General features: G+C 42.0%; 1 protein-coding gene across 1 annotated transcript in view; it reads right to left on the minus strand.

The window, feature by feature from the left end:
* Positions 1 to 5,878, minus strand: part of DPP10 (dipeptidyl peptidase like 10) — a 259,843-nt gene extending 253,965 nt beyond the window's left edge. The window contains exon 1 of the mRNA XM_070731023.1: positions 5,718 to 5,878. Within this exon, the coding sequence (XP_070587124.1) occupies positions 5,718 to 5,798 (81 nt within the window). The 5' untranslated portion in view covers positions 5,799 to 5,878. The remainder of the gene's footprint in view (positions 1 to 5,717) is intronic.
* Positions 5,879 to 25,774: the final 19,896 nt, after the last annotated feature.

A 25,774-nucleotide genomic window follows, 5' to 3' on the forward strand; every position in this document is an offset into this window, starting at 1 on the left:
GACTCGGGGCAGATCACATTACTAGGGACTCCACCGGATTGTGTACAGGTGAGTCAGGTATATCTCCAAGCATCCTCTAAAACTCAATTGGGTCCATTAGGTGCCTGGAGCGGAACCACCTGATCATTTCCACCTCCCTGCAGTGGGGGATTGGTGTCATAAACTCCTGTGCCACCCCTAAGGATTCACCAAGTGACTGTACATTAAAGTCCCCCAAGACAATAAGTCTGAGGAATTCAACCGCCAACTCAGTAACCACCAGCTCAGCTACCACCTCGAGAAGTGCAGGCAGGGCTGTTGCAATGCAGCTGGGAGGCAGGTACATTGACCTTGAATCCCTAGGTCCAATCTCCCAAGGAGGGACTCACACCCATGTATCTCGGGGGCAGGGATCCTATGCAGTTATGTTCAACTCTAGGAGTCAATACTCTACTCCATTTCTTAAACGAGGGAACCAACTTTATCCAAAGATGCTTCTGTGGTCATGTGGCCATCTCATTGAAGTTGTACCTATTTTTCTATTCACATTTTCATGCTTTTGAATTGCTAGTTAGGCAGCAACTGGGGTGAGCAGCAGAATCTCACTCCATTGTGTTGTGCTCGGTCTTGAACTGAGCTCCAGCCAACAAACCCATTTCTTAATCATTAAGACAGACCAAGCATGTCCAACCGGTAGACCACATGCAACCCTGGGCAGCTAGTGAAAAAAAAAAGGGGGGGGGACAGATCCATGAAATTACAGCCTAATCAGCTGGACATCAATACCTGGGAAGATCTTGGAAAAGGTAATCAAGCAACAAATCTGCCTAAAACAAAGTTGTAACCAGAAGCCAACATGGGTTCATTAAAAGCAGGTCATGCCAAACAAATATTCCATGACCAAATTAGTGGATCAGTGAAATGCTGTGGACATAGTATGCTTAGATTACAGTAAAGCATTTGATAAAGTAGACCATAATCTACTTCTTGTCAAGCTGGAAAACAGTGGGATAGATAGCATCACCACCACATGGTACCTCAGGATTCCATTTTAGGTCCAGTACTCTTCAATATCTTCATAAACAATCTAGATGAGGGAATACAAGGGGAAATTGACAGATTTGCAGACAACACTAAAGTGGCTGGAATAGCAAGCTCAATATCCCAATATATCTTATAGACTTCAATAATGGGCCCTCTCTAAATGAAATTCAGCATAGATAAAAGTAATGTTTTATACTTAAGCAAGAAAAAACAACTGGTACAGACCAGGTGAAATTTTCCTAAATGCTAGTTAACTGTCAGAGGCATCTTGCAGTCCTAGTGAACAATCACTTAAATATGAGCCAGCAGTGTGCAGCAGCTGCCAATGCAATCCTAGGCTGCATTAATAGAGGGATAGAATCAAGATCACATAAAGTTCTAGTACCACTTTGCAAAGCTTCAGTAAAGGTAATAAGAATAATCAGGGGGCTGAATGATAAAACATACCAAGAATGGTTACATACCAAGAATTGGGTATGTCTAGTCTAATTTTTAAAAAGGACTGACGGAAACATGACAGCTATGTTCCAATACTTGAGGGGCTACTATAAAGATGGGGTGGAGGGTCAAACTATTTTCCAAAGCACTATAATGCAAGATGGAAAAACAATGAATGTAAACTAATCAAGGAGAAAAGCAACCTATAACTCCAAATAATTTCCCTAATGGTGAGAGAATCAACCAATGCAGTTGTGGGTGTTTCATCATAGGAGGCTTTCAAAAAGAGACTGAAATGGTATAGGGCAGTGTTGGGAAACTTTTTTGGGTTTGCGAGCCAAAAGGGGATGTCTGGGTGTGTTAACATGAGTGCATGTACTCACATCCCTTCCCTCTCCCCCATGCTTGTGCACACCCCTGTGCTGCCCCTGGTATGTGCATAGGCCTTACAGAAGACTGGTACATACTTCTGGTTTGCTGATGTGCTATTTTTGCACTCTGGAGGGTTCAAGGAAGCTTCCTGAAGCTCCGAAGTGCAAAAAACAGCACAGCGGACAAACTGGGGGTTCGGAAAATGCACTTCTGGTTTGCCCATTGTACTGCTTTTTGCACTCCGGGGCTTCAGGAAGCTTCTCTAAACCCTCTGCAGTGCAAAAACCAGCAAACCGGAAATGCATTTCCCCAAATTTCCAGTTTGTCCATTGGGCAATTTTTTTGCCTACGGGACTTCAGGGGAGCTTCCATGAAGTGTCTGGAGGATGAAAGGGCCTTTCCCAAGGCTGAAAATCAGCTGGCATAGGGCAAAGGCTCGCATGTCCTCCAATATGGCTCCACATGCCACCTGTGACACATGTGCCATAGGTTCATCATCATGGGTATAGGGTCCCCTGCTTGAGCAGCGCGTTGGACGAGAAGAATTCCAAGACTTCTTCCAACTCTATTTTTATTAAATTCTATTGTATATTGCAGCCCCACCAGATCATATATACTGTACTTCTAACATTAATGCGATTTATATACATTAACTGTATTATGTATATAATATGCAGTCCAAGACAATTCCTCTTCACACAATGTGACCCAGGCGAGCCAAAAGGTTAAATACTCTGTACGAGATCAAATCAGCTTTATTATAGCAGGTGAGAGAAACCTGAGAGCAATTGTTTTTAATCTCTAATGTGTATGGCATGCAAATGAAAATAGATTGTGCTGTTCAAGGGGGGGGGGAGTATTAGAACTTGTATAACAATACGAAGAGTATCTCATTACCATTAATAATTGAAGCAACATTTAATTTTATTTTTTTTATTTTTTTTTATTGAAAGCTCAAATCTATTTGTTTATTTTCTATGGCTACCCATCTCAAAAAAGTAGCTCTTTGATTGAAGGTAATAATGCTCCACTCACTTCACTTATCATTTTAATTATAATACAGGTGTTTACCTCATTTCCTAATGTATCTGGAGTCTAAGTTCAAACTAGGGCAGTCATCCCAATTTGGTATGATTTTACCTATAATACCCATTTTTTGTCGGCCAACATGACCAAATTGGTGGTTGACTCTGGAAATAGAAGTTGCTGTCCAATAGATTCAAAGAATAGTAAGTTGAAGAAGGCAGAACTAAATCCTTACCAGATCAAGAGCCAAGAATATCTGTTCCAACTATGTTCTACCAATGCAACAAAAGCTAAATGGCAGACTTTTGTAAATATTTGAAGATGCAAAAGTGGAAATGGAAGGGTGTATAAAGACACTTCAGAAAGTGCACACTAAAGCAATTACACATTCCACAGAAAGAATTCTTTGCAGAACTAATATACTGTATTTTCAATGGGATACAAGAGTGAATGGCATGATTTAACTAACGGTGGTGATATGACAACAGAAGTTTAACATTCCCACAATTCAATATGTTTGTTTTTAAACTATATACTAGGATGTATGAAGATATCTGTGTGCAATTTTTTTAAAATCAAGAGTCCCTAGTAACATTTAGTTTGATTATAAATTTGTCATATTGGTGTTTATTCATCTATTGTACGTAATTCCTGTTTCTATTCCCTTAGCAGTCATTCACGTCAGATTCCATTACTGTATACTTTGTGTTTCATTCCCATATGCAAAAACCTGCAGAATATCAGTGTCCACATAATCTGTTATAATCTGTTGCCTTTATTTTAACTGTAAGATATGAACTATGACCAGGTTTTGCTAGAAACTGAAACTGATTTGCACATTACAGTAAAATAGGGTTCAAATACTGCCACACTGTGGTCAATTTACTGGCTAATTTGAGCAAAAGTTAGTAGCTATAAAATTGAAATTAAAATTAACCAAGATAACAATAAGTAAACAAGGAACTAATAATAGGACATATTATAAATCTGAATAAAATAATTACAAAGAACAATGAAAGGAATTCTGTAGAACTTATAAAAAGATAATGAATTAACTGATTTTTCCTAGGATGTAGGATTAAAGTATTACTCACTCATTTTCCCTTCAATAAGTTTAATTAGTAAACTGATTTTACTTATAACAATAGACTTTGAAGAATAATGTTGAAACTTCCTAATTAAGTTCAATGCTTTGAAGGGAAAAAGAACAATCCATACAACCGCATGCATAGAGAACACTTAAAATCTGTTTTCTTTTGTAAGTGATTTCTAAACTCTGCAATATTTCTCTCAGGGTTATGCATATACATACATACATAGATACAGCAGAGTGGTGACAAATAATTACTATGATTTGTTCTGTCTTATTTTATTCAGGAACCATTATGATCTATAATAATGCCTAACATGTTGTTTGTGATTATCTTCAAAACAGACATCCCTCTCTGGTCATACTGGTTAATTTAATTAGAAGCCACTAATAACCAATGATCTACTAGCTGACTCTAGGTCTATTACTTTACGAAAGGATAAATAGATTTTGTTTAGTGTGACTTTCTCAAGAAGATAAAAAAGTGGCAGATTTTTTTTAAAAAAGCCATGAAAAAGTGATAGACAACACTACCAACATCCTCTGGATGATACCAAAGGATTCTGAGATATGCATCCTACGGTATATTCTTATTATTTTTTTTTAAAAAAACTGTTTTTCTCTTCCCCCCCTCACTCCCTTCACATTTCCTAATAGTTTTTTTCAATATTATACATATACACTATTTAATTTTAAAATCCTGAAGGATGAATGGTACCATGAGTGTGTATGGAGAGAAGATACCTTGTAACTTTTGGCATTCCCATCCCAACATAAAAAAATAAACAAAAGGAAAATGCTACAGCTATTCAGGGATGGCCTTTCCTTGGAAGGGAAACACCATCCAAGAAGCTCTTTGGAAGAGCTTTTCTTCCCTGTAACTATACACTACATCGCCCCTCATTCTGCTGACTCTACTCCCTGGAAAAGGTCGAGGTGGGTGGATGGTTTGTTTAGAAGCCATTTAAAAGCTCCCTTTAAGACTTTACTTCCAATAAGGGGGGGAGCCAATCGCTTCCCCCCAGACACCCCAGACACCCCACCACAAACACTTCCTTCTATCTGATCCAACATTTCCTCTTGCACCCCACCCACTCCGTCTACGGACTCTCATTCCCTCAGGAAGATTCCCCATCAGTCCCAGTGCATGTACCGTAATTCTCCCAGCGTCTATAGAGCAAAGTCTCCAAGTGCCTCTTTCCTGGGGCGGAGGAGGCGCTGAATCCCACTTAGTTTTTCGGCATTGAGGTTGAATGGTCACGTCCTTCAGCCTGGCCGGGGAAATGGCACTTTCTACACACACACACTCTCTCTCTCTCTCTCTCACACACCCACACACACACACACACACAAACATACACACAGGGATACAAATACAGGTTTCTTCTTTTTTGTTCCCCTTCTTCGTGCCTCGCAACCCTTTCTTGCAACTTGGACCAGTGTGCAAGACAAGGTAAATGATTTCCCAGGAATGGGAAAAAATAATAAAAAAATAGTAATAATAAAAATAATGGGAAACAATGGTGCGTGCAAAAGTGCACCAGCGTGCCTCCCGTCCCCTGTCCTAATGTTTCTATTTTTACTAGTATCATGTATATGGATATCATTATATCTTTGTATACCACCAATATGTACTTGACAAAAGAAACAAATAAATAAAATAAATAAATAGGAGGGAGGGAGGGAAACTCCACCGAGGGAACCACCCCCACTCACCCAAAGCCGGCTTGAAATGCCTTCGCTCCCGCCCGCTCAGGCGAGTCCTTACCTGGTCTTGGGATGGAGCCTGGCCTCCCCTGTTGCCTGGGTTGGACTGCGCCTGCTGCTGCTGCTCCTTCATGGCGGTCATTGTCCGGGGCGAGGAGGAAGGGGAGGGCGGCGGGGGGCGACCGGCACTTCCTTTGACGGCTGGCCCTGCAAGGAGGAGAGCCCCTTTCCCTCGGCCCGTCGTTACATGTCACAAGCCTTCCCCTTTCGTTCGCCGGCCCGAGCAAAGCCTGAGGGGCGAGCGACTTGGAGGAAGCAAACCGGGCGACGAAGAATCCCCCGCCCGGCGGAGAAAGAGAGAGACGGGACCAGCCTGCGCCGCGCTTCTCAGGCTACCGCAATCCTCCTCAGGCTGAAGCCACCGTGTGGGGTGGGGGCAGAGAGAGAGAGGGAAAGCAGCGCGCCCCAAAAGCTGGGAGAGCTCCGATTAACGAGCGCGCGGCAACCTGGAGCCGGCAGCCACTTGGGACTCAGGAGGGCTCCCCGCGCAGGCACGCTCTGGCATTACTGCAGTGTGGGTGCTCCCTCAAGAGCGGCGGACGGGCGGGCGGGCGGGTGAGCTCAGGGCTGCGGGGGACGAAGCCCGGGAGAAGCGCGTCCCTCGGAGGAAGCGGGGAGGGAAAAAAAGAAAGGAAGGAAGGAGGCGGGAAACCCAAGTGCGCGAGCTCTTCTCCGGAGTCAAAGTGCGCTTCGGCAGCCCTCCGCCGCAAGCTGAGGAAAATGAGGAGCGCTGCGCTGCTTCTCCAGACGGCACATTCGCTTTCCCTCCTCAGCTGGAATGGTCCATTCAGAGTCTAAGGCGCAGAGTGGGGAGGGGAGGGGGGGACACGCTGCCCTGGATGGGGGAGGAGGCGGTGCCGTCGCCTACCTGGCTACTTGCACTGTTTCCCTTTTTAAGGGACGACGACGATACCCTGACCTCGCGACTTGCCAGGAATTCAATCTGGAGTCATTCGGTTGAAAGCTTCACCTCGGAGCGGACGAGGCGGCTTGTGTGGTATTGGGAGGACGGAGCGAGCAAAGGAAGGGAGGCCGTGCACCGAGCGAGGTGTGGAGGTTTGGTTCGGGGAAGAACTATTCCGGCCACGAATTAGCCGCTCGTACGCGCACCTACGCGCACTCGAAGGCAAGGGGAGAAAACTGGCTTAAAGTTGCACGCCGGCTTGGCTTTGGCGTGGCGAACGACGAGCGAGGAGCTCGTGAGCAATTCAGCGTTTGACGAAGAAAGGGGGGGAGGCTTCGTTTTTCTCATTCTTTTATTCAGAATACACCTAACGTAATAAAGCTTATTCCCTCCTTCTCAAGACGGAGATTGCTTTCAGAGTGGAGTCCGAAAGAAAGGAATAAAAGGCTAAATATCCTACCCTGGAGTGCCCAATGGGTTGTAATTCTGAGCCCAAATCCATTTTAAGTAAGAAGCAAAATTTGAAGTTACAGACTCTGAAAGCCTTTGAAATTCACTTAGGGATGGGCAAGTTTTGAAAAAAAAAACCTTCAATGACAACTGATGAAAATGAAGTAGGGTCTATCTATCTATCTATCTATCTATCTATCTATCTATCTATCCATCTATCTGAGTCTACGGAGTCTACGGAGAGGGGCGGCATACAAATCTAATAAATAATAATAATAATAATAATAATAATAATAATAATAATAATATCATCTATCTATCTATCTATCTATCTATCTATCTATCTATCTATCTATCTATCTATCTATCTATGGACTTATGATAGTTATGTAGGTCTTGGCATATTTAGGTCTTTTCCCATGTAAGATTGATAGAATCTTGGAAAAATTCAAGCCACGATACTATCAATATTACACAGGAAAAGACACAAATATACCAAGACCTACCTATCTACCTGCATACATAACATATAGTTAGTTACCGGTAGTTTGTTTGGGCCAATGCTCTTTGTTAGGCAAAAGTGTGTTCCTGAGGGTTTCTTTCAGGACATAACTTCGATTCACAGGATAACCAAGTATAAAATACACGATTCACACCATAATTTATTATAAAAGGAAATCAGCTGGGAACCCACATACCTTATTGGAAGATCTAAGTCAAAGAAAAGCAGGGTAGAAGTGTAATTGATTTTCAAATACTGCTTTTTCAGTCCCTTTCTGAAAATATTACAAATTTGGGTAACATATTCTTGCATGGTTGGGTTGGGGTTTTTTTTTCTAAATGATATGCTATAAACATCTGATGTTGACAAACTTTTTGAGACAGAGTAACATCTGTTATATTATGGGACAGTTGTATCCTTGCATACAAAGAGATAACTGCCTCAGGAAGCATAGCATGAAATTTGGTTATAAAAATAATTTGTAGAGCCAAGAAGAAGGTAGTGGGGTCTTTTCCTGCTTGTTATTTATGTGTTTGTTTGTTCTGTGTTTGGAACTTAATAGACCTTGGATACTTTGATTTGATTTAGGCTAGAAAAAGATCACATTTGATTTCAGACAAAAAAATCCCAAGGCTGGTTTTGATCAGATTCATTAATCTCATATGATCAGACTCAGTTTCATATGATTATACATTTTTCTTTTAAAAAAACCCTCATATTCTTAAAGGTATGAAAAGTCTCATTTCAATCAAATCCAATTTACAGCCATGCTTGCAATATTACAGTATCAAAATTTAACCAGGCCCCTGAGGATCTCAAGCATTTCTATCAGAATTAGCTACACTCTATTCAGTTTTCTATTTTATATGCTAACTTGAATGTACAATAGGGAAACTTTAAAAAAAATTGCTAAAGAAAGCAGGCTACCTAATTTGTCATTTTCCAAATCTTGGTTTGGAGATCACAATAAGCATCATGCACAAGGAAAGGGAGATCAGTAGCTAATGTATTTTAACTGATGGGCTTAAGAGTAGTCTCCAAGATAGTGAATTAAATGCCAGCAAGTTTGCAGAAAGAGGGAAGAATTAGAACTTCTTGAGCATGTAAAACTACATACCAACTACAACTGGGCATGTATACAAGCATAGAGTATATAACTTTATGGATGGATGGTGCAAATCAGGTGAAATTCAATTTATTTTGCTACTGGTTTTGTGGGTGTGGCTGGGTGGGCATGGCAGGGGAAGGATATTGCAAAATCTCCATTCCCACCCCACTCGGGCAGCCAGAGGTGATATTTGCCAGTTCTACGAACTATTACTCAAAATTTCTGTTACTGGTTCTCCAGAACTTGTCAGAACATGCAAAATTTCATCCCTGGTATAAATCAGTAAATGTTTGTTCATGTAAGTATGGAAAAGAAATAGTGAAAAGGACAAAAGTTGACTGTGTTATAAAGGCTTTGTGGTCCAACTCAACATATAAGACACCTCTTGTGATTTTTTTACACAAAAAGCAATGTCAACCTTGCAATTTCATTTCCAGGGAGTAATTCACTGCAGCAAATTTCCCATGCCCTTTAAAAGTAATTAAGGGTCATACTAAGGTACTAGAGAAGGAAGGACAATAAAAAAAACTATTAAGTACTCAATAAATAGTGCATAAACCTACTACTCCCACTGCATCTCCTCCCGTGGGGACAGCAGCCCATTACTGTATCATGTCAAAAAGAGGGCCATGAAAATATGTACTGATCCCTCACATCCTGGATGTAAATTGTTTCAAATCCTACCCTCAAAACAACAATATAGAGCACTGTAAACCAAGACAACTAGACACAAGAACAGTTTTTCCCCCAAATGCCATTACTCAGCTAAACAAATAATTCCCTTACCACTATCAAACTATTCACTAAGGCTGCATTAATATTACTATTAGTTTTCTCATTGTTCCTGTCATCCATCTTCTCCAACTTATGACTGAAGGACTGTAACTTGATTAGATTAGACTGGTTCTTGTATCCTTATGATTTATATTAATATTGACTGTTTCTTGATTGCTTATTTGTACCCTACGACAATCATTAAGTGTTGTATCACATGATTCTTGACAAATGTATCTTTTATTTTATGTACACTGAGAGCATATGCACCAATAACAAATTTCTTGTGTGTCCAATCACACTTAGCCAATAAAGAATTATATTCTATCCCTCCTTTTTCATCCTTTCTTTAATAATGTTACTCCACTAGTTCTTTGATATTAGTGTAATTCTTGTCCTTCAGCGATTTGTCCTGCAGTGAGTTAGCTGTGATGAGTTTTCCTGCAGTGAATTAGCCATGGCAAAGTGGCCATGGTGAGTTCGTCCTGTTGAGTTGGCCATGGCAAGTTGTCATAGATTTATCTAGCTAGGGATTTCAGAGCAAGATAATTCTTGTTGGAATTGTATGCAACCTAAATATGAATTAAATCTATATACGTATTGGTACTTCCTAATGAGAAAAAAATAAGGAAGTAAATTACTTTGGCTAGCTTCCCCCCCCCTCAACTATTTTCTCCCATGGACTTATCAGATCAGTTCTCTTTCAATCATTGTCCATTTTTCCTTAAATCTATCTGTCATCAGAAGACACCCACACATACACCCACCGGCCAACTTGTAGCTCTTCTTCCTTCACTGTGTCTTCTTCTGCACCCCTCATTCATCACCACTTTAAAACTCTGGCCCCAGGCTCTCCTGGATCCAATAATCCTTCAGAGTCAACACTGCCATGGAAACCATTTACTCTCCCAGACTTTTTCTCATTCTCCTTGCAAAAATCTATTTTTCTTCCAGTCTCCAGCTCTGTCCTCTTCCTTACTATCACAGCAACCATCCTTTTTTCCTATGAAAAAACACATTCTCAAGGTCTGCTATTAGCTAAAAGAATGTGTTTGGCTAGCTGAATATTTGAGAAGATAGCAGAGAACTATGGGTGAATGCATGCTGTCACAAGGTGGCAGTCAACCTTGATCATTTGGAAAGGAAAAAGAAAACTGAAGGGGGGGGAATCTTAGAAAATTCTATTATGCAAGGTGATCAGAATGATGCCTGAAGAAATGATAAATCTGAGATTATTTGAACCTTCAAGTGAGTGACAAGTATGTCACTCGTTCTTTGTTCTGCTTTGTACTTTATAATTTATTTAAAGTATTACCGAGTGAATTTTTGTCAGGGTTCAGTCTATCCAATGAGAGGTCAGGTGTTGGAAAATTTTGAGAACATATCCACGTTACTCTATAATAACAATCCATTAATTAATAATTCATTTTTCTAAGTTATTAATATGTATCTTTTAATCTACCAGCTTTTATCATCATGCTGTCCAATGACATGATATATATATTGAATAAGTAGAACCTCTTTTTGCCATTAATGGTATTAGTATACCAGCAATTGTACTTTCAAGAGAGAAGGCAAGAATTCCCTGATCCTTAATGAATATTGGAATGTAACAGATAGATTTACACCTGTTTAGAACAGAAGATGTTGGCAGGTGCAAAAGAGGATCTTTTATCAATAAACTTGTTTTGCATGCTAGCTTTAATCACTGACCTTAATAGTAGTATATGATATGATTGATATGATAATATTTATTCTCCAAATTAACTATTGCTACTCAGTAAAAGTTAGAAAGATAGAAAACATCAATTCTAGGCCAGTAAAAAGCAACTTCCTAAATTTTAAAATGTATAGATAAAAAGTATAATTTATAGAAGTAGTTAATCATGCTACTAAGCAAGTATACATTAAATGTACACACATTTTAAGAACATAAAAAGCAGCACTGGGTATTCTAGAAACATTTAGTACAGGACTACAGACAATCTGCTGTTTAAGGATATTAAAATATGTTTAGATATAACTTTTTATAAATGTAGAATCACAAAGCTGAAAAGATCATTTAGGCTATTGAATTTTGCCCTTTATTCAATATCTTTGATATGGTTGTCTAGATTCCAATAGTAAAGGGATTCTCACCATTCTTTGAGTGATTAGGTCTGCTGATGAACTTCTCTTACTATCAAAACATTTACTCTAACAATGAATTGGAATCTCTCTTTTTGTAACTTGCGTTTACTATTACATGTCCTACTTTCTGGAATGTTGAAGATATCTGGATACTATTGCAGCATTGTTTTAGGCATCAACTTCCACCTCAGTCTAAACTTCCAATTCCTTCATTCTTTTCACTTGATCAGTTTCTATTTCTTTATCATCCTCACTGTCCTTTTCTGAACCAGTTTCAATTTTTCTAACATTTCATTTTCCAAAATTGAGCATAGTAGTACTGGACGTCTGATCTGACTTATTACAGAAAAAAAAATAGTACTGTTACATTCCATGAGCTGAAAACTATTTCAGTTGATATAGCTTAAAGTTGTAGTTGGCTTTCCTGAAGCCATATCACACTACTGTTTGAGGTTCAGTTTGGTCTCTTTTTTTTCTTTTTTTGCCTCTGAGTCAGTCTTGATGTGGGTGACTACATGGACATATAGTTTAATAAGTGGTTTGCCATTAGCTTTTTCTTAGGGCTAAAAGAGAGTGACTGACCCAAAGTCACCTAATTGGCTTTTGTTCTTAAGGCAAGACTAGAACTTGGATTCTCATACCCTGGCACTACTAGATTCTCCACTGGAACTAACTGACTCAACCTATGGTTGATTTTGAATAGTAATTGTAAGCAATTATTATTATTTGAATATCATGTTCACAAATACTGTTACAAAGCCAGGAATCCCTCATATGTATGTTTTTCATTTGGTTTCCAAAATGAAATATTTCAGATTTCTCTCAAATTCCATTCTACTGATTTCAGCCTATTGAGAAGCTCAAATGTGTTCTAAGGTATTTGTTATCCCTATCTAGCTTTGTATCATTTGCACATGTGATAAATATTTATTCTATCTTTTCATTAAAGTCATTGAAACCTGTAGAAAAATACAGGAAGCAGGGCTACACTTTGTAACACCTCAATTAAAATCTTACTACATTTTTATGGGTACAGTAATCGTTTTAAGGGAAAACCTATGACCACAATTGAGTCCAAAATTGATGGGTTTTGCCCCCATTGTACGGCTTTTCTCGCTACAGCTATTAAATGAATGGCTACAGTTGTTAAGTTGCTGGCTTCCCTTGACTTTGCTTGCAAAATTGATCACATGATCCCTTAACCACCATACAATATAATCCATATTGAAGAAGATTGATCATCAGAATTCCTTATAATACTTAGTAAAATATTTAGGTAAAGCCAAGATTATATTTACTATATTATTCTTTCAGTTTGTTAATCTGTTTTTCATACTATAGGCATACTGAATCTGTTTATACTTTTTTTTTAAAAAAAAGATTTATTAGATTTGTATGCCGCCCCTCTCCGAAGACTCGGGGCGGCTCACAACAAGCGATAAAACAATATTGTACAGGCACAAATCTAATATTAAGAAAAAACTAAAAACCCTATCAATTTTAAAAAAACAAACAGCACATACATACCAAACATAAATTATAATAAGCCTGGGGAAAAGGTGTCTCAAATCCCCCATGCCTGGCGGTATAGATGGGTCTTAAGTAGTTTACGGAAGACAAGGAGGGTGGGAGCAGTTCTAATCTCCGGGGGGAGTTGATTCCAGAGGGCCGGGGCCACCACAGAGAAGGCTCTTCCCCTGGGGCCCGCCAGACAACATTGTTTAGTCGACGGGACCCGGAGAAGGCCAACTCTGTGGGACCTTATCGGCCACTGGGATTCGTGCGGTAGCAGGCAGTTCCGGAGGTATTCTGGTCCAATGCCATGTAGGGCTTTAAAGGTCATGACCAACACTTTGAATTGTGACCGGAAACTGATCGGCAGCCAATGCAGGCCACGGAGTGTTGTAGAAACGTGGGCGAATCTGGGAAGCCCCACGATGGCTCTCGCGGCTGCGTTCTGCACGATCTGGAGTTTCTGAACACTTTTCAGAGGTAGCCCCATGTAGAGAGAATTGCAGTAATCGAACCTCAAGGTGATAAGGGCATGAGTGACTGTGAGCAATGACTCCCTGTCCAAATAGGGCCGCAACTGGTGCACCAGGCGAACCTGGGCAAACGCCCTCCTCGCCACAGCCGAAAGATGATGTTCCAATGTCAGCTGTGGGTCGAAGAGGACGCCCAAGTTGCGCACCCTCTCTGAGGGGGTCAGTAGTTCCCCCCCCAGGGTAATGGATGGACAGATGGAATTGTCCTTGGGAGGCAACACTCACAGCCACTCCGTCTTGTCTGGATTGAGTTTGAGTTTGTTGACACCCATCCAGTCCCCAACAGCCTCCAGGCACCGGCACATCACTTCCACTGCTTCGCTGACTGGACATGAGGTGGAGATGTACAACTGGGTATCATCTGCATATTGATGATACCTCACCCCATGCCCTTGGATGATCTCACCCAGCGGTTTCATGTAGATATTAAATAGCAGGGGGGGAGAGGACCGACCCCTGAGGTACCCCACAAGGGAGAAACCTAGAGGTCGACCTCTGACCCCCCACTAACACCGACTGTGACCGACCAGAGAGGTAGGAGGAGAACCACTGAAGAACAGTGCCTCCCAATCCCAACCCCTCCAGTCGGCGCAGAAGGATACCATGGTCGGTGGTATCGAAAGCTGCTGAGAGGTCAAGAAGCACCAGGACAGAGGACAAGCCCCTGTCCCGGGCCCACCAGAGATCATCCATCAACGCGACCAAAGCAGTTTCCATGCTGTAGCCGGGCCTGAAACCCGACTATTGAGGCCCTAGATAATCGGCTTCTTCCAAGGACCGCTGGAGTTGGAGCGCCACCACCTTCTCAACAACCTTCCCCATAAAGGGAAGGTTGGAGACTGGACGGTAGTTATTAAGCACGTTTATACTTATATATTACCCACCAGACATTCTATTTTGTTGTCAATATAGGATAAATTGGTTGTCTCTATGTAAAAGAGTGAATGGACTGGAATTTAAAAAATAATCAGAAGAACATCTAATTTTGACCTCCTCTATCCCAGAATTGAATTGCTGAAACATTTTTCATCAAAAGATTTTGAAGGTCAATACCTGAAAATAAGTGCTAAAATAGAATTTATAATCACATTTTCATATTACTCCAACCAGAGGTGGGTTCAGCCCAATTCTATGGAACCGGTAGTAACTTGGCGGCCTGGGTCATTAGAACTGGCAATGACCCAGACCTGCCATGCCCCTGAACTGGCTCTCTCGACACTGCCATAGGTACCACCATCTTGTTTTTAGCTTCTGTACATGTGCAGAAGCTGTTTCTTTGCTCCATCTCTCACTCCACCTAAAATAAAATGTTACCCTGTGATGCAGAATTGAGCTTTACTTCACCCAGTGGCACTTTTTTCCACTTCAGCAGCAATGAGTTCTGATAGGCTAGTAGTTCTGGACAATCAGATGAAAAGATTCATCTGATTGGCTAGTAGTAAGTCCATTTGGTGGGTGCCCATCTTTGCATTCCATAGTGAATGAGATAATTTCCCTACCTGCAACTGTTACTTTGAATGCATCACCGAATTGGCATAATTTGTGCTCCAGAGATGATAGGCACATATTTATTTATTATTGGTTTATTTATTCAATTTCTATGCCACCCAATCCCAGTGGGACTCAGGGCAGATACATCCGTATACTCTGGATTTAATGACCAGTTGAAGAGAAAAAAGGGAGGGAGGGAGGGAGGAAGGGACAAACTGAGGAAGCATAATGCGCCTGACAAGACCACCTCTAGTTTAATCCATGATACTTTGTCTATATCTAAAATGTGTTTTAATGTTCCTTAAGACATTTCCTTGTTGTTGTTGTTGTTAAATAATAAAGACACTTCTAGGGAATATAGAGCAGTACAAATAACAAGTAAGAATGTTCTTCATTGCTGTTTTTTGCATGTTTATATGTGCTGATCATTCATAGTAATGATCATAGATATGAAAGAAAAATAAATATTAGAAACAATAGATTTTTTTCTATTATTTTATTTTTAAAAACTATGTCTTGCCCTTCTAAAGTTTACTCAACATTAAGGAGAACTGAAGAATTAAAACTGAAACAGAGTATAATCATTTGAAAGTAATTAAGAAAAAGATTATATGATAAAACAGGCATATTCTATAGCTAGAATGAAAATAAGATACATTTTAAATTTGCTGTAGAAAAAAATATCTTCACAAATTAGAAATTATTTACTTTAAATTAAGCACTTTGGATAGTGAGATGGATGGCATATACAGTAAATGTAATGTAAAAATAAAACAGTAAAACCACATAATAAATTAATTCAAAGCACAATAATAATCCTAGAGACATGGGTATAACTAGGCTTCATTAGTGTAACAAAATCCAACAGGGCTCCCCAAACATCCTATCTCAATGTGTGGGAGAATAGCAACTTTTTTAAAAAAAAAGTTTTGGAACATCATCAGGATAGGACATCTCTGGGGACATGTCAAAGGACAGGCCACAAGGTAGAGCAGGCAGGCTTCTCTGATCTTGATAGACACTTTTGTCAACTCTTAAGAAATAGGCACAGGGGGAGATGAGCAGTCTCTTTGCAATTTGTTATAGTTAATATTATATATTAGTAGTAGTAGGAAAAAATGAGGACTTTTTAATCCTCAAATCAAGAATCCATTAGTGTGGAAGACTTATTCAGTTCCATATAAATTTTTGAGAACCAATTTCAATTGATAACAATGGAACAGTTTGATCTGACTATTAGACCAAAAAAAAAATCACCAATCCTCAATTTATATGAATAGGCACAGTATGTGCGCAATATATTTTGGCAAATTAAATTCCACAGTCAAGATTGCTCTGGCTATTTGTGTTCAAATTATTTGTTTTCTTAATATTGCTGTAATAAAGACAAAAGCTTAATTTCATTCAACTGGCAATGATTTAATTCACAATTGACTAAATTATTTCATAAATGGTTTGGGGTATAATATCCTTTTAATAGATAATCAGTTATCCAACAATTACACTCTGTGGGGTGCTATAACTAAGCATATTAGCAGATTATTCCTCTAATTTGATCAGGAAAGGCACATGGAAAGAGCAGATATTCAGCTTGCAATATGGGCATATCGAGTAAGACAGGCAAAGTCAAATTTGATCTAATATGGATATTAGGAATTCCTATATTTACAAAGATTTATGAACAATCAGGGATAAACATAGATTGTTCTATGATAAATTCAGGTTAACTTAAAATGATAATTTCCTTCCACTGTCTGTATTAAATCCCTTGGTGTTGTACATTTCATGCTGTATAATATCTTTGCTTGATAGCATGACCGGTAACATTGATTGCAACTAACCAAGCAGGACTAAACCCTCTAGGAATACGTTCAGCTACCTCATATTGTTCCATATTTTTCAACACCAAGTTGTTAAAACACTCCTTTACTCATTATTTGACAGCACAAGAGATGATAAAATGAAACTGTCAAGGTTGAGCCCTGTTCAGAAACTTTTTTGGTATGGACTTGCATGTTAATCCTCCTTTCTGTATGTAAGTATCTTGTGGCTGAAGAACCATCAGAAATATATTTTAAACACAATGCCAGATCTGTTTCTAGTGAGAGCTGACATGAAGTCAGCATTTATCTTGGTTACTGCTGGATGTAATAAGTGGCAGTATGACATTTATCACAGCATGCATGGAGTCCCAGCAAATAATAATGCAGGAATGAAACACGTATTTTCTAGCTGAAAGGACTCCCTGTTTTTGCAACAATATATTAAAACCAATAACATACTGCAATCTGAGGGGACAGTCTATCAAAAGAAAACTATAAAACTTGTGTCTGAAATTCTGGGCAATTTTGTTAGGATTTTTAAATGATAGAAAGGAAAAGAGAGAAACTATACACAGTACATTAAGGAAGTGACAATTGAAAAATAAATTATTCACCTATTTTTTATTTTATCATTCTTTATCACTTTTATTTCATGCATTAATAATTCCACTGTTTTCATCCACTAGATTTCATAACATTCAGACATTTTAAAAAAACCAAAAAACAAAACTGATGTCCAGAATAATCACTATTGGGCAAGAGAACATATAGCCCTCTGTAATTGTATCGTATTACACTTAACAGTAATAAGCTCATTTAAAAGAGATAAATAGAAATTGTGATACATTTGGTATAACAGGGTTGACTGACAAAGCAAATAATATATTAATTCAATGACTGATGTTGTATTTACACCCTCATAATTCATGTGTTCACTATTGAATGGTAGCCAAGCTGCATATAAATATTTTATTGTATCTGTGATGAAGCAAACAAAATTGTAGCTTTCGAAATGTAAAGATAAAAGACTATCATGATCTTTTGCAGTCTGGTTTCAGGCCTGGTTACACCACGGAAATTGCTTTGGTCACACTGATGGGTGATGTCTGGCAGGCCTGGCATAAAGGTCATTCCACTATCCTCGTGCTTCTTGACTTCTCAGTGGTCTTCGATACCCTTAACCATGGTATCGTGTGATAGCTGGAGGGTTTGCGAGTGGAAAACATCATTTTATGGTGGTTCTCTTCCTACTTCTCTGGTCATTTGCAGTTGATGTTAATGGGGCAGAAGTCCACCCTCAGGCTGATACTCTGTGGGGTGCTCCAGGGGTATGTGCTTTCCCCGCTACTATTTAACATTTACATGAAGCCACTGGGTGAGATAATCCGATGGCACAGAGTGAGATATCAGCAGTGCGCTGATGATACCCAGTTATACATGTCCACCCCGTGCCAATTCAGTGAAGTAGCTTATGTGATGTGCCAGTGTCTGGAAGCTGTAAGGGTCTGGATGGGAGCCAATAGGCTCATGCTCAACCCCGACAAAACCGAGTAGCTCTGGGCATTTTCTCCGAAAGACTATACCCCTGTCCGTCCATTGTTCTGGAAGATCTGTAATCTGGGTGTCCTTCTGGATCCACAGTTGAGGCTTGACTATCATCTCTTGGCTGTGGCCAGGGGGACCTTTGCCCAAGTTCACCTGGTACGCCAGTTGCAGCCCTATATGGATCAGGAGGCTCTGCACATGGTCACTTATGACATCATCACCTCACATCTTGATTATTGCAATGTGCTCTACATGGGGCTACCCTTGAAAAGTGTTTTGAGACTGCAGTTAGTCCAGAATACAACTGTGTGAGGTATTGTGGGTTTACCTAAGTACACCCGCATAACACCAACACTCTGCATGGTGCACTGGCTACCAATGGTACCAATGGTCTCCGGTCACAATTCAAGGTGTTGGTTATCACCTATAAAGCCCTACATGGCTTAGGATCAGAGACCAATTAAATCTCACAGAGTTGGCCTTCTCTGGGTCCTGTCAACTAAGCAATGCCTGTTGGCTGGCCTATGGCGGAGGGCCCTCTCTGTGGCAGCCCCTGCTATTTGGAACCAACTACCCCCCTCAATGTCTGTACTTCTCCCACCCTACTGAAAAGCTTTGAAGACCTGGCTCTAGTCAACATCTTAGTCATGGCCGAATCCAGTTTCAATTGGTATGTGTGACAGTATGATTGTATTGATTAATTTAAGGGGTTTTATTGTTATTAATAATTTAAGTATTGATTAACTCAAGGGGTTTTTATTGCTATTAATATTTGACTCTAACTTTGTACTATATTGTTTTATTGTTGTAAGCCACCCTGAGTCCTGCATGATGGGACAGCATATAAATAAATAAATATTGTCTTAGCACCTCTTATTAAACTGATTTTGTAAACAACAATAACGAATTTTTAAAATTTCAGTAGGAGCTGCTAAAAAATATCTAGGATTTTTATTTTCAGATAATTCCCTCTTGGCATCTGTGCTATTAAATTATACATTATTATTATTATTATTATTATTATTATTATTATTATTATTATTATTATTATTATGTAAAAAAATAATGCTAAGGACAAGATGTACCCACACTGCTTGCTCCCTTACCAATGTTTTTGGGTCATTTTAGTTCACAATTTTGCATATGTCTGCTACAAATAATCTGATTAAATTAAATAGCCTATACTCTAAGACAGGGGTGTCAAACACAAGGCTCTCAGCCCGGATCCAGCCCGTGAGATGCTTAGATCTGGCCTGCGGGTCTTCCCTAGAAAGGACCAGTATGTGGTCTCTCGGCCATCAAAAATGGAGCTAGGGAGGGCCATGTGTGCCCCACCCAGCTCCGTTTTTGCTGGCAGAGGGCTAGCAAAACAAAATAAAAACAAAACTAAGGAGAAATGTTTGCCCTTTTGCATTTCAGCATGCAAGTGTCACCGTTTGTAAATAATCAAAGTCCGTTAGAACTTTAATCACCGCGGAGGCGATGAATGGAAGCCCAGTCATTTGTTCAAAACAAGATTTATTTTATTATAAAAGTAGAAAATAAACATGTCACGAGGGACAAAACAACAAATACGTCTTTACATGATGGAGGTTAGAATAGGAATGGAGATTTTAGCATGAAGAAGAAGGATGTGAGGTTAGATGTGGCAGGATATTACATCATAATAGGAGGATCTTAATAAAACACACACAGTTAACTATTTAATTACTGAATGTCTCTGGTAAAACAGAGGAGGCCTTATGAAAGAGATCACTTTAATACGGAATGCATGCCAGACAGGCAGGTACAGGCTTAAAGAAATCCAACAATACATACAGAGTTATATAGCAAGCCCTGGCTGAGGCAGGAACCAATCATATACACAGTAGCTTTCCCGCTTACAAAGTAACTATGGAACGCGCCCTATCAGAACCTTGGATAGGGACGCCAATCGCACGGCTCTAACCGGCCGGCTGTTTCTAAGCAAACACAGCACTCCTAACCCCTTGATTGACACATACATAGTCTTTTAAATATGCCGGTTTGTAGCGCGCTCTCTCTGAGCGCCGGGGCATGCCCGCCTGCTCGGAAATCCTTTCCAAATTTGCTTCTTGCAATCCCTCCTCTGAAATCCTTATTTCCTCACCCCTTAAAGGTTCCGACGATACGTTTTCCCCTGACAGTCTGACGGCCAGCTGCAGCGGATTCAGAAGCGATCCCGGCTGCTCCTCTTCTCCTTCCTTTTGACTATCACACGCCCTGTCAACCCGGATCTGGTCTAAATGCCTCTTCCAAACCCTTCCATCTTCTAGTTCAATTTCGAAAGATCGAGGTCCCAGCTCCCTCCTTACGGTTCCCCTTTCCCAATTCAGACCTCCAGAGTAAGCCCTGACAAACACCGTGTTACCAATTTTCACCTGCCGATTTGGGGTTACCGGCCACTGTACCGTTTGAGAGTACCAAGGGTGCAGTCTGTCAAGAATGATGCGGAGCTTGCGACCCATCAACAGTTCGGCTGGGGTTTTACCTGTAGCCACGCAAGGGGTGGAATGTTGCGCTAGCAACAAATCTGCTAACCTTTCCTGCCATGAACCTTGTGGCATCCTCTTTAGGGCGTCTTTTACAGACCTAACTGCCCGTTCCGCCTGGCCATTACTGGCCGGATGCCAAGGCGAGCTTAATGCATGTCTGATGCCAGCAGATGCCAGGAATGTCTCAAAGTGCACCGCCGTGAACTGGGGACCGTTGTCCGAAACAAGAAGGTCGGGGAACCCATGAGTGGCAAATAGGGTCAACAGGGCGTCTATGACAGCTTGAGCGCAGGTAGATCTGAGCATGACAACCTCCACCCACTTTGAATGGGCATCCACGACGATCAAGAAGGTCTGTCCCATAAAGGGACCGGCTAGGTCAATATGTATGCGAGCCCAGGGACCAGCAGGCGGCTCCCATGCCAGCGGCTCGGCTCGAGGAGGGAAAGGGCGGCTTTCCTGGCAAACTTCACAACTAGCGACCCTTAGCTCCACCTCCTTATCCAATCCAGGCCACCACACATAGTCCCGAGCTAAACTTTTCATGCGCACTATGCCTGGGTGATTTCTGTGCAACATTGCAAGCACCTGGCCCCGCAAGCTTTCCGGGATTACCACCCTGCTTCCACGCAGCACCACCCCTTTTTCAACAGAGAGCTCAGACTGTCATCTAAAAAATGGAACAAACATATCGGCTGGGGCTGTGGCTGGCCAACCCCTTAATACCCATTGCCTTATTTGGGATAGAATGGCATCCCGGCCGGTCACTCCGGCCACTTCGATTGCAGAGATGGGAATTCTGCTCTCAGATAGAGCAAACACGGAGCACGTTGGAGCAGGGTCGACGAGAACATCTGGCAGCGGACATCTGCTCAGGGCATCAGCGTGAGCTATGTGGCGACCTGGCTTGTAGGTCAGCGTGTAACTATAGTTCGCTAGGAAAACGATCCAGCGTGACATCCTTGGTGATAGGACCACTGGACTCTGACGGCTTCCTGATAACAGTCCCAGCAGTGGTTGGTGGTCTGTGACCAATTCGAACTGTCTCCCATATAAATAATCGTGAAACCGCTTGACCCCTGCAATAAGTGCCAGCGCCTCTTTGTCTATATGACCATAGTTTCTTTCAGCTGGCGCCAATGTGCGAGAGAAAAATGCCAGGGGGGCTTCGGCTCCATTGGGCAACCTGTGACTAAGGACAGCACCCACCCCATGCTGTGAAGCATCACAGGTCAATATTAAAGGCAAACCTGGGGAGTACTGGGCCAGCACGTTATTGGACAGCAGTAAGTCCTTGACCCCATTAAAAGCCGATTCCTCCCTTCCACCCCAGTGCCATTTCGCATGTTTGTCCAAAAGCCGGTGCAAAGGCTCGGCCACCGACGCCTTATGCGGAATGAATATAGCGTAAAAATTTAAAAGCCCTAGGAAGGCTTGTAGCTCAGCCTTAGATCGTGGCCTGGGTGCCTCTCTAATCGCCCGTGTCTTTTCAGGGGTGGGGTGAATTCCCTCCCCATCAACAATAAAGCCCAGGAATTCCACCCTTGGGACACCGAAAACACATTTTCTTTCCTTTAGCTTAAGCCCCGCGTCCCTGAACTTGGACAAAACCTTCCGTACTCGATCCATCAACTCGTCGGTGGAACTCCCCGACACCAGGACGTCATCGAAGTATGGCACCGTGCCATCGAGCCCATACAGTAACCTCTCCATCAGGCCCTGGAATAGCCCTGGGGCAATAGAGACCCCAAATTGTAAACGGTGACACTTAAAAACCCCTCGATGGGTAATGATTGACTGCGCCTCTGCAGCCAGGGGGTCAACTGGAAGCTGCTGATAAGCCTGAGATAAATCCAGCTTCGCGAACACCCGACCTTTTCCCAAAGTGTGCAGCAGCTGTTGCACCACTGGCAACGGATATGAATGGTGTGCCAACGCTTTGTTAATGGAACATTTGTAGTCCCCACACAGCCTAATTCCCCCATCCCCCTTAAATGCAATGACTACCGGGGTTTCCCATTTAGCCTGATCCACCGGCTCCAGCACCCCCTGGGCGATCAATCTGTCCAGTTCCTCATCAACTTTCGGCCGGAGGGGAATGGGTACCCTGCGGGCTTTCAAACGAACCGCTGGTTCCTGTGGGTTTAACCCGAATGAAATAGGGGTTCCCTTGTAACAGCCCAACTGACCATCGAATACAGTAGGAAATTCCCGTGCCAAAATCTCAAACTTCCCCATATCAGTTACAGCATTTACCCCAGTCACAGAAAGTCCCAAAGCCTTGAACCAGTCCAACCCTAAAAGATTAGAGAATGGCCCATTAATAATAATAAGAGGCAAATTGCCCACAAAAGTTTTGTAACGAACTGGAAAACAGCCCTCCCCCACAATAGGAATTGGAGTCCCTTGATAGTCTTTAAGTTGCACCGAGCATGGAGACAGGCGACCTCTGCTGGCAGCTGGAAAACAGCGCTTCAGCGTTGTCCAGGAAGTCAAGGAATGGGCAGATCCAGTGTCCACCTGCATAGGGCACCTCGAAGAACCCAACTGGACCACCAAAGAAATCTTCTCCGCTGAACTGGACATCTCCTTCACGAAAGTGGTAGCCAAACGTGGCCGACTATAGATAGCGTTGCAATCCTCACGCCGGTTGGACGGAAATTTTTTCTGCCATCGGGGAATAAAACTCTGGGGCTCCCGTTGCTCTCGGCTAGCGGCTGTAGAAACTCTGCGAGAACGGCAGACCCTGGAAAGGTGCCCCTTGGCACCACAATGCCAGCACACGGCATCACGGGACGGGCAGGAGGACCTCAGATGGTTGCCCCCGCAGCCCTGACAAGGAGCCTGGGGTGGCCTGGGACGGGTAACAGGAACGTCACGGTTCCTACTCATTGCCAATTTACACACCTCCTCCTCCTCTGCTTCGTGACTTCCCTCCTCTTCTGGGAGAACGGTGGCTTTATCAGTGGCTACCGCAGCCTTTCGGGTTACATTGACGGTGCTGTCCATGGCTGCCAGCGACTGCGTTGACAGCTCAAAAGCACGAGCCTCCGCCAGCGCAGCCTGAAATGTCAAATCCCTAATGGCCAGGAGACGCCGCTTAAGCCGACCGTCTCTCACCCCTATTACAAGCCTGTCTAGGAGATAATCATTCAGGTCTGCAAACTCGCAATAAAGTGCCGCTCGACGCAGGGCGGCCACATAGTCATTTATAGATTCCCCCTCAGCCTGATTCCGCTGGTAAAATTTGTAGCGCCTCGCACACCGGGACGGGGCTGGGGCATAATGATCCTGCAAGGTTTTTAGAAAGTCTTCCCAAGAGACATCGTGGATCGAAGTAGGGGCAAACAATGCTCGAGCCGTTTCGAACATCTCGGGGCCACAAAACCCCAGGAAATAAGATCTTTTCCTGTCGCCGGATATCTCCATGTACCCATTGGAGATTAAGAAGCAATCGAAACGGGCAACATAGGAATCCCATGTCTCCCCTTGGGGATTGAAGGGGGCGAAAGTAAGTTGCACTGACATTGTCACTTACGTCCAAGCATAGAAATCCTGAAGAAATGGCGAGAATCCTCGTCGCCAGTAAAACAGAGGAGGCCTTATGAAAGAGATCACTTTAATACGGAATGCATGCCAGACAGGCAGGTACAGGCTTAAAGAAATCCAACAATACATACAGAGTTATATAGCAAGCCCTGGCTGAGGCAGGAACCAATCATATACACAGTAGCTTTCCCGCTTACAAAGTAACTATGGAACGCGCCCTATCAGAACCTTGGATAGGGACGCCAATCGCACGGCTCTAACCGGCCGGCTGTTTCTAAGCAAACACAGCATCTGGGGCTGCCAATATTCAGCGTGATGGCAAGAAGGGTCAGGAAGTGAGAAAGGGAAAGAGGAAACATAAGGTAAAAGAAGGGAAGATGGGAAGAGAGCAAGGAAGGGAAAATAAGGAAAGAGAGGAAGGAAGAAGAAAGGAGACGGAAAAGGGGGAGGGAGGGAAGGAAGGAGGGAAGGAAGGAAGGTTATAGTGAGAGTGAATGAAAGTCTGAGATAAGTCCTATCTTAGCACTTGGCCACCACAGGTGCCCCCAACTCGAGATATATAAAACTGGCCATTCTACCCTTATCATGCCCACCCCAGGCTCATGAAGTCAAACACAACCCTGATGCGGCCTTCAATGAAATCAAGTTTGACACTTCTGCTCTAAGACATTGTGTGTAGGACTGTAATAATAGTCCTCGACTTACAACCATCCATTGGTGACCGTTCAAAGTTACAATGGTGCTGAAAAAACAACTTACAAACAGTCCACATGCACATAACCAAGACAGCATCTCCACAGTTATATGATCAAAATTTGGACATTTGCAACTGTCATGTGTTTACAACAATTGAGTGTCCTGGGATCACGTAATCACCACTTGCAACCTTTCCAACCAGCTTCCAACAAGTCAAGTCAATTGAGGCCAGATTTGCTTATTAATGACTACATGATTCACTGACAAAAAAGATAATAAATGTGGTCACATCTCACTTAATTACCTTGCTTAGCAATGGAAACTCTAGTCTCAATTGTGGTGGTCAAGGTTTATCTGTAACTTTCGCTTTCATTGCATTCCATGTCATTTCCAGAGCATCTGTTTCTTTCCCCTTTATTGCATCCATAGTTTAAGTCATGGTGAACTTTTGTATACTGCTTCAAAGGAGACACATGAAGTGGCTTTGTACAGATTCGGACACGTAATTGCGGCTTTGCTTGAACTGCT

Source organism: Erythrolamprus reginae, chromosome 1 (genome assembly GCF_031021105.1).
Source record: "Erythrolamprus reginae isolate rEryReg1 chromosome 1, rEryReg1.hap1, whole genome shotgun sequence".
Taxonomy (NCBI): domain Eukaryota; kingdom Metazoa; phylum Chordata; class Lepidosauria; order Squamata; family Dipsadidae; genus Erythrolamprus; species Erythrolamprus reginae.